Source organism: Phacochoerus africanus, chromosome 14 (genome assembly GCF_016906955.1).
Source record: "Phacochoerus africanus isolate WHEZ1 chromosome 14, ROS_Pafr_v1, whole genome shotgun sequence".
Classification (NCBI taxonomy): domain Eukaryota; kingdom Metazoa; phylum Chordata; class Mammalia; order Artiodactyla; family Suidae; genus Phacochoerus; species Phacochoerus africanus.
In genome coordinates this window covers 18,403,147-18,417,388 of record NC_062557.1, presented here as the reverse complement: position 1 = coordinate 18,417,388, position 14,242 = coordinate 18,403,147, and the positions used below count along the sequence as shown (strand labels likewise).

Genomic DNA, 14,242 nt, shown 5'->3' with positions numbered 1-14,242 from the left:
TTAAGTCTTTGGGGTCCAAGTGGGAACCCTGCACAGTCTCTGTGTAGCCATTATTCTCAGTCTCCTAAACTGTGCTGATAACTGCTTAGTCCTTGAGTAGTTCTGCTCTTGAAAATTCAGAGAGGCCCTGGGAATTAATTTCTGTCCCCAAATCAAAATAGTAAGACATTTTAAGATTGTTCTCTCCTGTCACCATGGTTAACCCAGCCCATCTTTACCAGCCCTGTGTCAGAATTTCCCTAAGGGCAGCTGCACTGCTCAAATCACTAGCATATGGGTTCCTTCACTTGAGGCCTTAGAAACCACAGGGGGGGCCTTGGGGGTCCATGAACCCCATGAAATTATATGTAGACTTGTATTATATGTACATTTTTCTGGGAAGAGGGTTCAAGAGAATCATGAAATTGCCAAACTTGAAGGTAAGAGACCCTGCAAGGAAAGGGAAAAAAACTCTCACAGGGAAGCTTGCTTTTGCAGCAAAATGAAATAGTGGAGATGGTGGGAACTTCAAGGGAGAAATGCACCTTATGATGCCTAAGAAGTATAAACAAATCAATGAATCAAGGGGGATTACGGCAGTTAAGACTGACTCAGGGCCTTCAAAGCTGGACAGAGCTGGCCCTATTCTGGCAGATCGTCCACTGGAGACAATATATGATCAGCTTTTCCTCTTGGCCTAAAAATTACATTAAACATCTATTTTGAAAGAGTGTTCGTGTTTTTAATTTTCCTTCTGCCATGACGTCATGCAGCAGTCCCAGAAACAGCTGCTTGGAAAAGCAGCAACACTGCCCTCTGGCTTTACAGTACACCCCAGAAGCCTCATTTGACTGCACTAAATAGGATGCAGCACTGATCACCTCTGATTTTAGAACCTCTTCTTAATAAGATGGATTCAAGTATAATGATCTTGTTTCCATGACTATTAGTCTTGGGAAGACTCTTAAGTGCATTTATCATCACTTATCAAAAAAAAAGTGTAAGTTTTAGGAGACAAATTCAATCCAGTCTTAACAAATATACAAATATTTAATTTTAAGTAACTTTCATAAATTACTTTGATTTACCTTCAGATATGCAACTTTCTATCTGAACTTTCCTTTCAAGGGCACCAGCATTTTACTATATTGCATTTATGTTCTTAGAAAGATGAGGTTTGTGTGATTTTTGTTTATGTCTTTTTGTCTTTTTTTTTTAGGGCCGCTCCCACGGCATATGGAAGTTCCCAGGCCAGGGGTCTAATCGGAGCTGTTGCCGCCGGCCTACGCCACAGCCACAGCAACGCCAGATCCAAGCCACGTCTGTGACCTACACCACAGCTCATGGCAACGCCGGGTCCTTAACCCACTGAGCAAGGCCAGGGATCGAACCTGCAACCTCATGGTTCCTAGTCAGATTCGTTAATCTCTGCGCCACCATGGGAACTCCTGATTTTTGTTTACCATCAACACTTTCTGCATTGAAACACTTGACTAGCTTACTGCTCTCAGGGCAGAGAAGAGACTGAATTACCTATACTAACAGGGGTTTGTGATGACAAATGATCCTCAAGTCCATTCTAGCCTTTCACGAAAGTCTTTTCTGCCAAACACTTAAAATGAGCTGCTCAAAAGGTTAGAGACCTGTGTAAGCCAAAGATTGCTTACACATTAGCAATTTCCGTTTTTTTGTTTGTTTTGTTTTTTGGTCTTTTTAGGCCCTCACTCACAGCATATGCAGGTTCCCAGGCTAGGGGTCAAATCAGAGCTGTAGCCACCAGCCTATGCCACAGCCATGACAACAGATCCGAGCCCTGTCTGCAGTCTACTCCACGGCTCATGGCAACACCGGATCCTTAACCCACTGAGGCAGGCCCGGGATGGAAACTGTATCCTCCAGGATACTAGTCAGAGTCCAGATTCATTTTTGTTGAGCCACAACGGGAACTCCAGTTTGTTCCCTTTCTTATACTGGGGCCTGGGTATCCTGCCAGAACAAAGCACTTCCCAAACTTTGGAGACAGCCAGCTGGACTGCTTAATCTTCCTTTGAGTAAGGAAAACTTTTTGTGGGCTAGCCTATAACCTAATGTGGCCCTCAGAAGATGGAGCCCATTAAATTCCAATTTGGGAGAACAAAGCCAAGGAGTTCCAGATTGGTTTTGTTCTGAAAAATACACTTGGTATCTCCTTTTTTCGGCTTTCCAGGGCCACGCCTGTGCCATATGGAGGTTCTCAGCCTAGGGGTCTGGCCTACACCATAGCCACGGGAACGACGGATCCCCCAAGTGAGGCTAGAGATCAAACCCATGTCCTTGTGGACACTAGTCAGATTCATCTCCACTGTGCCACAAGGGGAACTCCTTGATATCTCTCAATAGAGGGACTGAGTTCCCGCTGTGGTGCCAGGGGATTAGTGGCATCTCTGCAGCACCAGGATGCAGGTTTGATACCCTGCCCAGCACAGTGGGTTAAAGGATCTGGCATTGCCATAGCGGCAGTGTAGGTTGCAACTGTGGCTCAGATCTGATCCCTGGCCTGGGGAACATCATAAGACAAAGGGTGGCCAAAAAAGAAAAAAAGAAAAGAGAGGAAACATTATAAAATTAGGCCAGACCAGAAGTCAAAGAACCAGGCTCCTAGTTGTGCCTCTGACATATACTAGCAGTGCAACCCTGGACACATCTCTTAAACTCTCTAACCCTCATTCTTCATCAGCAGAATGGGGCCGTGCCTACTTTACATGACTGCTATAAGGATTAAGTGAGACAGCATGAAAATGGGCTATACAAAAGTAAGGTACCTTGGTATTATTATTGGTTCTTTTTAAGACCAGAGCAGTTGCCCATTTGACCGGTATTTTAATTTTCACTTTACCCAGGGTAAAATAATAATCCTTTGCTTGGGGAAATGTAAATAAATATACTTTATCCTAGTGACTTCAAAAGTGAGAGAAACCAAAGATGGAACCTACAGAAATTAAAAAAACAAACCAAAACAACCACCCCACAACTGAAGAGTCTACCTTCAGAAAAATCAATGTTTAGTCAAACATTAGGTAATGTACTACAGGTGTTCCCCTGGCCACTTATACCAACAGTTGGAAACAAATATTCACAACAGTGTGACGGGAAAGCTGGCTAGAGTTAAATAGTACTGTACTTGTACCTAAGTACATTTGAGTTTGTGGGGTTTTTTAAAATTATTTTTTGCATTTGTCAAGCAAGATTATTGGAATAAAATTTCGCTTTACTATTCTTTCTTATGTAAAGTGTAAATGATTGTTGCTAGTAATTTTTAAAAGAAAATGTCAAATTCAGGCCCTGAATACAACGAGATCTGCTGACCAAAGGGTAATAGTCACACTCTGTACGTAAGACAAAATATATGGTCTAGGAGACAAAGATTCAATATTTGGCCAATTTCTGCCAGTTGTCTTTGCTGGAAAACCTACAACTTCATTTCATTTTTGTTGGAAAAAAACAAAGGCTGGTTTTAGACAGATCAATAATGCAGCTCTCACAAAACCTCCTGAACAAAGTTTTTCTTGGGCTTTACTTAGAGGCAGTTCAATTACAATGATATAACACGGGTACTAGCAGGAATAATCCTAGTAGTTCACTAATAAACCTTTGCACACTAACAAAAGTCTTTCAAATGTTGAGCTGCTACTGGAAACTGTTGGTAAGTCTTCTGAAATAGCGTGATTCTTTCCCTCAATACAGCACCAAGAGCAGTTGCATTTGGCTTAAAATTTTTTGAAAAGAGCAAAAATTCAGAAGGTATTATTAACTCTCATCTGAAGTCATATTCTATTTGACACATTCACTGACTGTGTGAAGTGTTAAAAAGCCTTGGTTCTGTGGTAAGCAAAAAGGATATTCCTAAAGGAAACTGTGGGAGCTTTAGTGTTCCACGCACAAGAATGTGAGAAAATGATTAGCATCACTGCTCTTGTAAGCTACTCAGTAAAACTTGTCCTAGTCTCCAGAGCGTCAGAGGAGGAGGTAAATCTGAAGTTCTGAAGTCTGGTTTAAGCACATAATTCTGCACAGCTGGATAACTCCAGAACAACTTTCAGGTAAAGGCAGACCAAACCAGAAGATGGAAGGGAATGTCTAAGAGGTTAGTTCTATCTTCCTGTCTTTCTTTCCTTTTCTTTTCTTTCTTTTTTGCTTTTTTTAGGGCTGCACACGCGCGGCATATGGAGGTTCCCAGGCTAGGGGTCCAATCAGAGCTACCAGCTGCCAGCCTATACCACAGCCTCAGCAATGTGGGATCTGAGGCATGTCTGGGACTTACATAGCTCACAGCAACACCAGCTCCTTAACCCACTGAGCAGGACCAGGGATCAAACTTGCATCCTCATGGATACTTGTTGGGTACATTACCACTGAGCCATGATGGGAACTCCTAAAAGTGTATTTTATTTTTTTTAAATTGTATTTATTTATTTATTTTGCTCTTTTAGATCTGCACCTGCAGCATATGGAGGTTCCCTGGGCTAGGGGTCAAATTGGAGTTACAGCTGATGGCCCACACCACAGCTACAGCAACGCAGGACCTGAGCTGTGTCTGCAACCTACACCATGGCACATGGCAACACCAGATTCTTAACCCACTGAGCAAGGCCAGAGATCGAACTTGCAACTTCATGGTTAAAAGTTGGATATGTTTCTGCTGTGCCACTATGGGAACTCCCTAAAGATGTAAACAGCAAAGACCTGAACTTAAAAATTTGAGAAAAGTCAGGAGTTCTCCTGTGGCACAGCCAGTTAAGGATCTGGTGCTATCATTGCAGTGGCTTGGGTCACTGCTGTGACACAGGGTCAATCCCTGGCCAGGGAACTTCCATATGCCACAGGAATGGCCAAAAAAAAATGGGGGGGGGAGGAAAAAAAACAAACAAACCAAAGTCAGAGAAGATGACAGCAAGGGCTAAATACATAGCAAAAAACTAACTGCGGAAATCAAATTGTTCAGAAGCAAGCATCTTCATTCTGAGAGGACTGCTACAAAGAAGCACTCCTATCTGTGAATGAATCCTGCTCACACACAGGTCCGAGTCCCAGGAGCTAGCCATTAGGCAAATGTAAAACGCCCAGGACTTGCAGTAACTGCCTGGTACCCTGAGAGACTAACCCTCGTTAAGCCTATTTGAATGGCCCATGGCAACCACGGCCACACTTTGGTAAGGCAGGCCTCCCAAATGCTCCACATAACCTTTGAAGCAGAAGTTCTAAAGTTCTCAAACAACAAGGTTATAGCAAGTAAATGTTTACACAGCCACTGAAGAATAGCTACTCAAGGTATTTATGAGAGAGGCTTGCATTGATACCATTTTCAAATTAGGAAACTGAGGCATATAGGGTTTGTAGAATTTGTCATAAGTCACAAACCAACTCATCTGAAAGAGGAGAGCTGAGGAGGAAGCTGAAGGTCTGGTTGAACATTAGAAGAACAGACTCAGCAACAAAACGACCAGTTTGGCCTCATCTTCAGGATTTGGCCTCTAGCCAAGCCAACCAAGTCTGTGGTAGCAACACACAGAAATAGAACCTTTGAGTTCCTAACTTCCACTCCTGTGTTTTGCTCAGTAGATAACCAAGGGACCATTAGTAAACTAGTTTTATTCCCAACTTTTCTTATCAAGGAATGGAAAAGCTTATGGGTCAACCTTAAAGATGATAAGCTTTCATCTTCATAAATGAGTAACAAATTTCTACACCTGGTACAGTATTCTCCACTTAGCAGCATCCAAAGGTTTAAGTAGATAACTTCACAATGGGGGGTGAATTGCAAGAGTCTTTGATGCTCCACCATTAAATTCTGGGCCAAATAACCACAAAGATAATCTTTAGAGCCCCTTTCAGCTATGACTGTTTAACTCCTACCAAGTTAAGTTAGTATCGGCTTTTCCTAACTCGCATCTTCTCTTGATTCTCTTAAGAACAGTGTAAAGTGAACATGACATAAGCACGAGTCAACCTACAGCATGAGTCAAGTGTACTGAAGCTTCATTTAGGATAAATGGTTCAAATTTTAGATTAAGAACCTGAGTCAACGGTGATCGTATTACTGTATTTTTGCAAACCAGTTCTAAGACTTCTTCTGAGAACATCATGGGGTGGCGGGCAGGGCAAGAAAATAGGTAAAGCTATGGAACTGTCACTCCTACAACCTAAAAAAAATTACTATAGGGGAAACAGGCTTCAGTTCTGAAAGATTTGACCATCTGTAATTGGCAATGAGATTCATCACAAGATACCCTCAAAGATAAAGCTCACTGCTCTCAACTCTCCTACTTCTGACTCTACCTAGACATATACATATATATTTTTTCCTGGCTGCACCTATAGCATGTGCAAGTTCCCTGGGCCAGGGATGGAAACCACACCACGTCAGCAACTAAAGCCGCCGCAGTGACAATGCCTGATCCTCAACCAGCTGTGCCACAAGGGAGCTCCAACCTAGGCATAACTTTAACTGACCTTTTAGCAATCTTAAGCTACCCCTAAGCAATAATCTCTCTGAATTTAGATTTCGAGCTGGAAACAAGATGCCTTAATCGCAATTCAAGAAAAGAATTTCACATCAAACTTTAATCCTTAAAAAGCTGCTACAGCTGTAATATAAGGTTCAGTGTTTATTTTTTTTCAAAGCAGGTTTCCTCTACCCGCCGAACGCCATATATGAAGTAGCTCAAAACTGCAATTTCTATTTTGGTAGCCATCTGGGATCCACAGAAGTGACTTACAATTACTTGGAATTTCAAAATTGAGGTTCCCTAGTAACAATGCACCAGTAGTGAAATACTCCCCCATTTTGTTTCAGTTGTGGGGGAAAAGTTCTTTAAACTGGAAAGAATTTGTAATGTTATAAAGACTACACTGAAATTAGTTCGTTTTTTCCTCTAGGAGGGCAGCCATTTCTCCAAAAGTTTCGGTAAAAATTATGGCTCAGATTTCAAAATGCAAACAGATGTTCCTGAAGCATCTGAAACGGGCCACTCCACTTTTGTTCCCAGAATCCAGGCGACTCCAAGTTACTTTGTGTCCCAACTCTGCAAAGGGCAAAACCCCAACCCCCTTTGGTGTAAACTTTCAAGAAAAGTGCAACAGCCCATTTGTGGGGTTTCCCCAAGTGGCTGGTGACGTGCGAGATCAGGTCGTTCCAAGAATCAGGGCTGGACAAGGAGCAAACTCGAGGGCAAGAGCGCGCAGAGATTCCCACGTGCCCCTACCTAGGTGGGCCCAGGGAGAATTAGTGGTTGCTACAGTAGGAAGAAGGCTGTTCCTTTTCACAGCCCTGGCCGCGGGATGGCCTCGGTGTACAGGGGGTGGGGGGCGATGGGGGGCGCGGAGAGAGATGGTGGGTGCACCTGGCTATCCGCCCTCTGAGCCTCCGGCTGACTGCCACGCCAGAGGGACGCGCGGCCGGAGCTGCGACCTCCACCCGCCCCCGAAGCGCCAGTCTTTGGAATCTGGCGTCGCCCCGACCTTGCCGGTGGAGGTGAGGGTCCTGCTACACCCGGCCTCGCCGCCATACCTAGGCCGCGTGGGGGTGGGGAAAGAACTTGGCGGAACTCGGCCTCAGGATCTGCGCCCCCGTGGAAAGAGCAGAAGGGAGTCATTTCACCTGGCCTCTCCCCAGCTGGGGTCTCGGGACGTACGCGGTAATTAGTCAAGAACCCCGCCCTCTGTGAGAGGCGAGGCTGCGGGGCTGCCAGGACGGTTTGAGGACCGGGCCCGGCCGGGGAGACTCCAACCTTCACCCTCCCCGGCCCCCGGTCCCACTCCCCGCCGTCTCCCTGCGCCGCCACTTCGGGCAGCCCACTCGGCCCGGCCTCTCCCCGCGCCCGGACCACCCCCCATGGGGTGCTCTCACTGCGCAGGGAGTCCCTCCGCTGCCTCCTCCCAGCCCAAAATGGCGGCGGCGGCCACCGATCCTTCTCGTCGCCTTCCTCTAGGGCCGAGGATCCCTCCGCGGCCAAGTCCCTCCCCTCTTAGCCGGATCTATTTTCTACTCTGTAAAGATTAACGCCATCAATGAACTCTTTAATTGAGCGCGGGAAGGCGGGTCTGGTTGTGCTTCCGCAGGGCTAATCGTTGACGAAAGAGGGTATATTGGCAGGCGAGCGGACCAATCAAAAAGAGGCATCAGCGAGCGCGGGCCGCCGCTCGCGCAAGGATAGATGGGTTTTGGAGTTTTCTGTGAGCTTGTTGACGTGACAGGGTCTTGCTCGGTCTTCGCCAGCTAGAAGAACTACAGTCCCCAGCAGGCACCGTTGTGCCAGGCTGGGATGGCTAGGGGGCCCTCCCTCCAACCTCGGTGCCTGAGCGGCTTGATCAGAGCTGCAGCAACTGCAGCAAGAGGTAGGGCTCAGGCGTTGGGAATAGCACAGACAGGCGGTCGCAAAGAAAGACACACAGATATAGTCGTGTGCATAGCCCCTGACAGCAAATAGGTCAGTTCCGCCTTTGCAAAATCTCCTTCCCGGATCATTTCCCCTCTTCCAGGGAATCCATCCTTATCCCAGTTGGGCTTCCCTCCCAGCTGCCTGTAGTGCTTAGACTTCTCTTTCCCCCCTTTTTTTTCTGTTTCCCATCCTGAGAGGAAAGAGGGAGGCAGGCCCGGCCCTGAAGATGAAAAGGCCTCAGCCCCAGGCTGGGCCCAGGCCTCAGCAATGTTTCTTGGGGCATTGGCTTCTGGAGCCCAGCGGGAGGAGGAGGTGGGGGCTGCAGTCAAGATTGGGGCCTCTGGAGGCTGTGGGGAAAGGACTCCTCCTAAGGCTTGTCAGAGCCACAGACCCCCTCCACTCCCAGTCCCTGCAGGTCCTTGCTGTCTGTTCACCTCCTCAGGTAATGCTTCCCCCTCTTTGGTTGCTGTAAGAACAAAGCTTAGGCCTGGCTTCCTAGCTGCCAGCCTGGGCCTCGGTGACTTTTAGGAGAAGGGTAGAGACGTAACCCCTGGCTTGGGGCCTGAGGAACAGGACTGAGAACATGGCCCCTTCATCCCCATTTGGCCCCTTGCTGGCTGGAGGTGTGAACACCAGGATGGAGGCAGCCTTCTTTGGGCCCTTTATTTGAAAATGAGGCTGTCCAGGTCTGGTGCTACAAGATGGCTGCTGCTGCCTTGGGAAAAAATTTGCTGGGCAGCCAGAGTCTTCCTGAAAATTCTCCTTCAGACTTAGGTTTCTGTTATTTAAAGCAGGTGTCACTAGTTAAAGGCATCTGCTGAAAGATTTGGAACAGAAGAAGGTGGCTACTCCAAACCAGCCCAACGGTAATACAGAGTCACCAGCAGCCCTGGAGGAGGCCAAGGTAAGCCCCACGCTCCCAACCACCTGAGTGCCCTGAACAGGGATCCTGCCAACCGGGGTCCTGCCTTCTTGTCTCAGATGTGTTGTGGATTTGGAAAACAAGTATATTTATTTATTTATTTATTTATTTTTGTCTTTTTACATTTTCTAGGGCTGCTCCTGCAGGTATATGGAGGTTCCCCGGCTAGGGGTCTAATCGGAGCTGTAGCCGCCAGCCTACGCCACAGCCACAGCCATGCCAGATCCGAGTGACGTCTGCCACCTACACCATAGCTCACGGCAACGCCGGATCCTTAACCCACTGAGCAAGGCCAGGGATCGAACCTGCAACCTCATGGTTCTTAGATTCGTTAACCACTGCGCCACGATAGGAACTCCTGAAAACAAGTATTTTTAAGTGAGTCCATGCATCGAGCTGAACAATATGCCAGATGCTAAATCTGCGCTATCTCATGAACTCCTCGTAGCCCTCCCAGGTAGGAATCAGCTATTTCCCCTTCAAAGAAGCTAATGTTCTGAGAGTTGAAATACGTTTTCTAGAATCATGCAGCCAGAAAGCAGAAGACCCAGAGTTTAAGCTTGCCTTGCATTTTGTCTAGACTAAGAACCAAGTCTGAAGCCGGGAGAAGAACCATTGGTTCATAATTTAGGACAGGGGTTAGAGGATAAGAAATCACCCAGGAGAGCAGGGAGAGACAGGATGTTTCAGGCCTTCAGAGAACATCACCTTCTGGTCTGGCACTGGGAGCCCAGACCCTCTCAGCCCATGCTCTCCCTCACTGCCCCCACCTCACCCATTCTTCTCCCCTCATCCACAGCTCCATATAGGTAAGGAGGGAACTCTAGTCCTCTGACCCACCCTACCTAGCTGCTTCCAGTATTTTCTGGATTTATTTAATTTGGAGTTCATGGCATGTCAGGGCCTGAAGGTTCAGAGAGGGCAAATGACTCACCCAGATCACACAGCTTATCTGCAATAGTGGTGAATGGTGGTAGAGGGCCAAGCCAGGAGGGAGGCAGCATGTGGGGCAGAAGGGCAGGACTGGCTTGGGGTTGGGGGATATTTGCTGAGGGCCAGAAACACATGGATGATTGTCCACACACGAAATGAGCCCTCCGCCACTGGTGGAGACAGACCCGGCACTCTTTTTTTTTTTTTTTTTTTGCTTTTTAGGGCTGCTCCTGTAGCATACAGAAGTTCCCAGGCTGAGGGTCCAATCTGAGCTACAGCTGCTGGCCTATACCACAGCGACAGCCACATCAGATCCGAGCCGTGTCTGTGACCTACACCGTAGTTCACGGCAACACCAGATCCTTAATCCACTGAGGGAGGCCAGGGATCAAACCCAAAACCTCATGGTTCCTAGTCGGATTCATTTCTGCTGTGCCACGATGGGAACGCCCAGGCTTGTCACTCTTGATTGATATTCTCCCTGCAGATGAAGTAACAAACAACAAACAACACACGCACACGCACACAATACAATTCAACAGACAACACACCCACAATACAACACAACAAACAACACACACACACATACAGGCACACATTCCAAGGTACCCCATCCCCAACTATGGAGAATTTTGGGTCTCCAAAATGCATGTAACATGCCTCCGGCTCTTACAGGGCTGAATACATCCCCTAGGACACACCCTACACGTGTATAGACCCTGGCTTGGATGTCTCTGAACTGTGTTGTACATTCTAAAACAATGTGCCAATGATAGTGGTTATAATTAGAATTCCCCAAACCGCAAACGCCAAGCAATTCATTCTCCTCCCCCACCCTCAGTACTCCCACCCTCCCCACGACAGAGATAAACAGATGCCCTGAACACAGCTCTCTTGACAGAATCCTTTCCACTTCTTAGATAAGTTCTAGAATTCTCTGGGCTACAGACTGGAGATTGGCCCTTTCTCTCCCTAGTGCTTTCCTGCGCCTCATGTAGAAGAGTGATACCAACTTCTGCTTAGAATAAATACACTCCGTCTGCCCTCTAGAATGACAGAAAAGAGAGTCTCCTATCTTTTGGATTCCCCCCCCCCTTTCTTCTGGGCTTTATGTCATTTAACATGTATTTATTGAACACTTACCTTGGCCGCGCATAGAGAACTGAATAGAACAGGACACATTCTTCTAGGAGGAAGACAGATGGTAGATGGTCATGCGCTAAATGCTAAGTGGGACATTAACCCTCGGATGACAGGGAGTCACTGGGAAGGGGAGCAGGGGGCTACTTTTTTAAAAAAAATTATTATTATTATTATTATTTGGCTTTTTAAGGCTGCACCCATGGCATATGGAGGTTCCCAAGCTGGGGGTCAAATTGGGGCTATAGCTGCTGGCCTACACCACAGTCATAGTAACACCAGATCCAAGCCGTGCCTGTGACCCACGCCACAGCTCACGGCAACGCCAGATCCTCAACCCACTGAGTGAGGCCAGGGATCGAACCCATATCCCCATGGACACTAGTTGGGTTCGTTAACCAAGTGAGCCACGAGGGGAACTCTTGGGGCTACTTTAGATAGGGTGGTTAGGGAGGGCCTCTCTGAAGAGCTGACATTGAACTAATCTCTAGAGAATCAGTACTGCCAATAGCTGGCAGCAGGATTAGCGACATAATTTTAGGGGCTCGGTGCAAAGGGCTCTTTATTCAGAAATTATTAAGAAGTTCCAGGCAGTGACAGCAGAGCTTTAAGTAAAGTGTGGGGCCTTTCTGAATGGGGGGCTCTGTGGGGATGTACAGGTCACTTGCCAGGAAGCCAGCTTTGTCTGAAAGGCAAGCTTTCTAGGAAGAGGGAAGAGCAAGGGCTGTTTGGGCTTCTGATCGAACAAATATAACAGGAGCCACTTTTCATCCTGTTTCAAAGAGTATTTATTGAATGTCTACTGTGTCAGGTACTGTTCTAGGCATTGAAATTACAGAGTGAGGAGTTCTGTCGTGGCTCAGAGGTATGAACCCAACTGGTATCTTTGAGGACACAGGTTCGATCCCTGACCTTGCTCAAGTGGGTTAAAGGATCCAGTGTTGCTGTGAGCTGTGGTGTAGGTCACAGACACAGCTCAGATCTGGCCTTGCTGTGGCTATGGCATAGCCCAGTAGCTGTAGCTCCGATTCCACCCCTAGCCTGGGAACTTCCATATACTGCAGGTGTGGCCATTAAAAAAAAAAAAGAAAGAAAGAAAGAAAGAAAGAAAAGAAAAAGAAAGAAATTGCAGAGTGAAATACACAGGCAAAATTCTGGCTCTTGGGAATTCCCATTGTGGCTTAGCAGATTAAAAACCTGATTAGCATCCACAAGGATGCAGGTTAGATCCCTGGCCTCGCTCAGTGGGTTAAGAATTCCGCACTGCCAAAGTCTGCGGTGTAGGTCTCAGATGTGGCTTGGATGTGGCATTGCTGTGGCTGTGGTGTAGGTGGGCAGCTGCAGCTCCAGTTGGACCCCTAGCCTGGGAACTTCCATATGCCACAGGTGCAGTCCTAGAAAAAAAGAGAAAAAAATTCCAGCTCTTACCGTGAGTTTGCTTGGGGAGGGTCAGGGGACAGATGGTAGACAGGTAAGTCTATAAACAGACAGATGATTGCAGAAGGGGCTAGAGAGGGACCAGATGGGCTGAGTATGGGAAGGTTGGCTTCAGGCTGGGTGGAGAGGGAAGGGTTCCACCACTAGGGATAGGCTCTCTGTGACCTGTCCTGCCGTGTCGTCTCTCTTTAGATCTCTGGTGCTCCTGGGAGCCCCAAAACATCCCCTGAGCCTCATGACCCTGGAGGTTCCCTCCCCCTGACACCTCAGATGGAGAGCCACTCAGAGGAGGAAGATCCTCCTGTGGCTGGAGGTGGCCTGGGCTGGAACGGTAGGGGTCCCGGCTCTCAGAGCCCAGGGGGCTGCTCAGTGGAGGCCGTACTGGCCCGGAAGAAGCACCGCCGGCGGCCTTCAAGGCGCAAGCGGCACTGGCGGCCCTACCTGGAGCTGAGCTGGGCTGAGAAGCAACAGCGGGATGAGAGGCAGAGCCAGAGGGCCTCCCGGGTCCGAGAGGAGATGTTCGCCAAGGGCCAGCCTGTGGCACCCTACAACACCACCCAGTTCCTGATGAACGACCGAGACCCTGAGGAGCCCAACCTGGATGTGCCCCAGGGGGCCTCCCACCCAGGCTCCAGCGGGGAGAGCGAGGCAGGGGACAGTGACGGGCAGGGCCGGGCTCACGGGGAGTTCCAGCAGAGGGACTTCTCCGAGGCCTACGAGCGCTATCACACCGAGAGCCTGCAGGGCCGCAGCAAGCAGGAGCTGGTGCGCGACTACCTGGATCTGGAGAGGCGGCTGTCACAGGCGGAGGAGGAGACGAGGAGGCTGCAGCAGCTGCAGGGGTGCACCAGCCGGCAGCCCTGGCGCCAGGTGGAGGAGCTGGCCGCCGAAGTAGAGAGGCTCCGGACGGAGAACCAGCGGCTTCGGCAGGAGAATGAGATGTGGAACCGAGAGGGCAGCCGCCGGGGTGGGGAGCCGGGCACCTAGGGGTGCTCCCCCGCCAGGCCGATCCAAGGAGAAGACCCATTTCATGCCCACTCAGGCCAGCTGGGTCTCAGGGAGGCAGGTCTCAGCACCCTGTGCCCTCCGAGAACAGGCTGATGTAGGTTCAGGCTTCCACCTTGTTATGGCCACAGTTCTTTGATGTCATCTTATTTTTCACAAATTAAATGATTCTGGTGAGATTACGTGAGAGTGGCTAGGGATGATGTCACAAGGGCGGCTCTGAGAGTCGGAGCACGTTCATCCCGGAGAGGCCCAGCGCTGCCCGGAGCCTGGGAGGAGAGCCGACCTCTGCATTGGGGGCCTCTCGCGGTCTCCAGGATGACGGAAGTCTATTCTGTGTGTCTGGGAGCAGTCAGACTGCTCTGAAGGTTTTAAAGAGGGGGAGGCAGGGGGCTCAGGCAGGAGCCAG

The 14,242-nt window shown here is 48.5% G+C and overlaps 1 protein-coding gene across 5 annotated transcripts; it reads left to right on the top strand.

The window, feature by feature from the left end:
- The first annotated feature begins 7,366 nt into the window (after positions 1-7,366).
- HEXIM2 (HEXIM P-TEFb complex subunit 2) lies at positions 7,367-14,015 on the top strand. 5 transcript variants are annotated; one of them, XM_047757892.1, is made up of 3 exons: positions 7,367-7,489; positions 9,188-9,300; positions 13,021-14,015. In XM_047757892.1, exon 3 carries the CDS (start codon positions 13,099-13,101, stop codon positions 13,813-13,815), a length of 717 nt encoding a protein of 238 aa, XP_047613848.1. In that variant the 5' UTR covers positions 7,367-7,489; positions 9,188-9,300; positions 13,021-13,098; the 3' UTR covers positions 13,816-14,015. The 5 variants fall into 5 exon arrangements, with proteins under 5 accessions (XP_047613848.1, XP_047613846.1, XP_047613844.1 ...); XM_047757890.1 differs by having other exon boundaries at positions 7,391-7,489; positions 9,191-9,300; XM_047757888.1 differs by lacking the exon at positions 7,367-7,489 and adding an exon at positions 7,947-8,444 and having other exon boundaries at positions 9,191-9,300.
- Positions 14,016-14,242: the final 227 nt, after the last annotated feature.

What these genes read in the sequence shown, in the direction of transcription:
- HEXIM2 (XM_047757892.1), top strand. Translation starts at nt 13,099, where the DNA reads ATGGAGAGCCACTCAGAGGAGGAAGATCCTCCTGTGGCTGGAGGTGGC.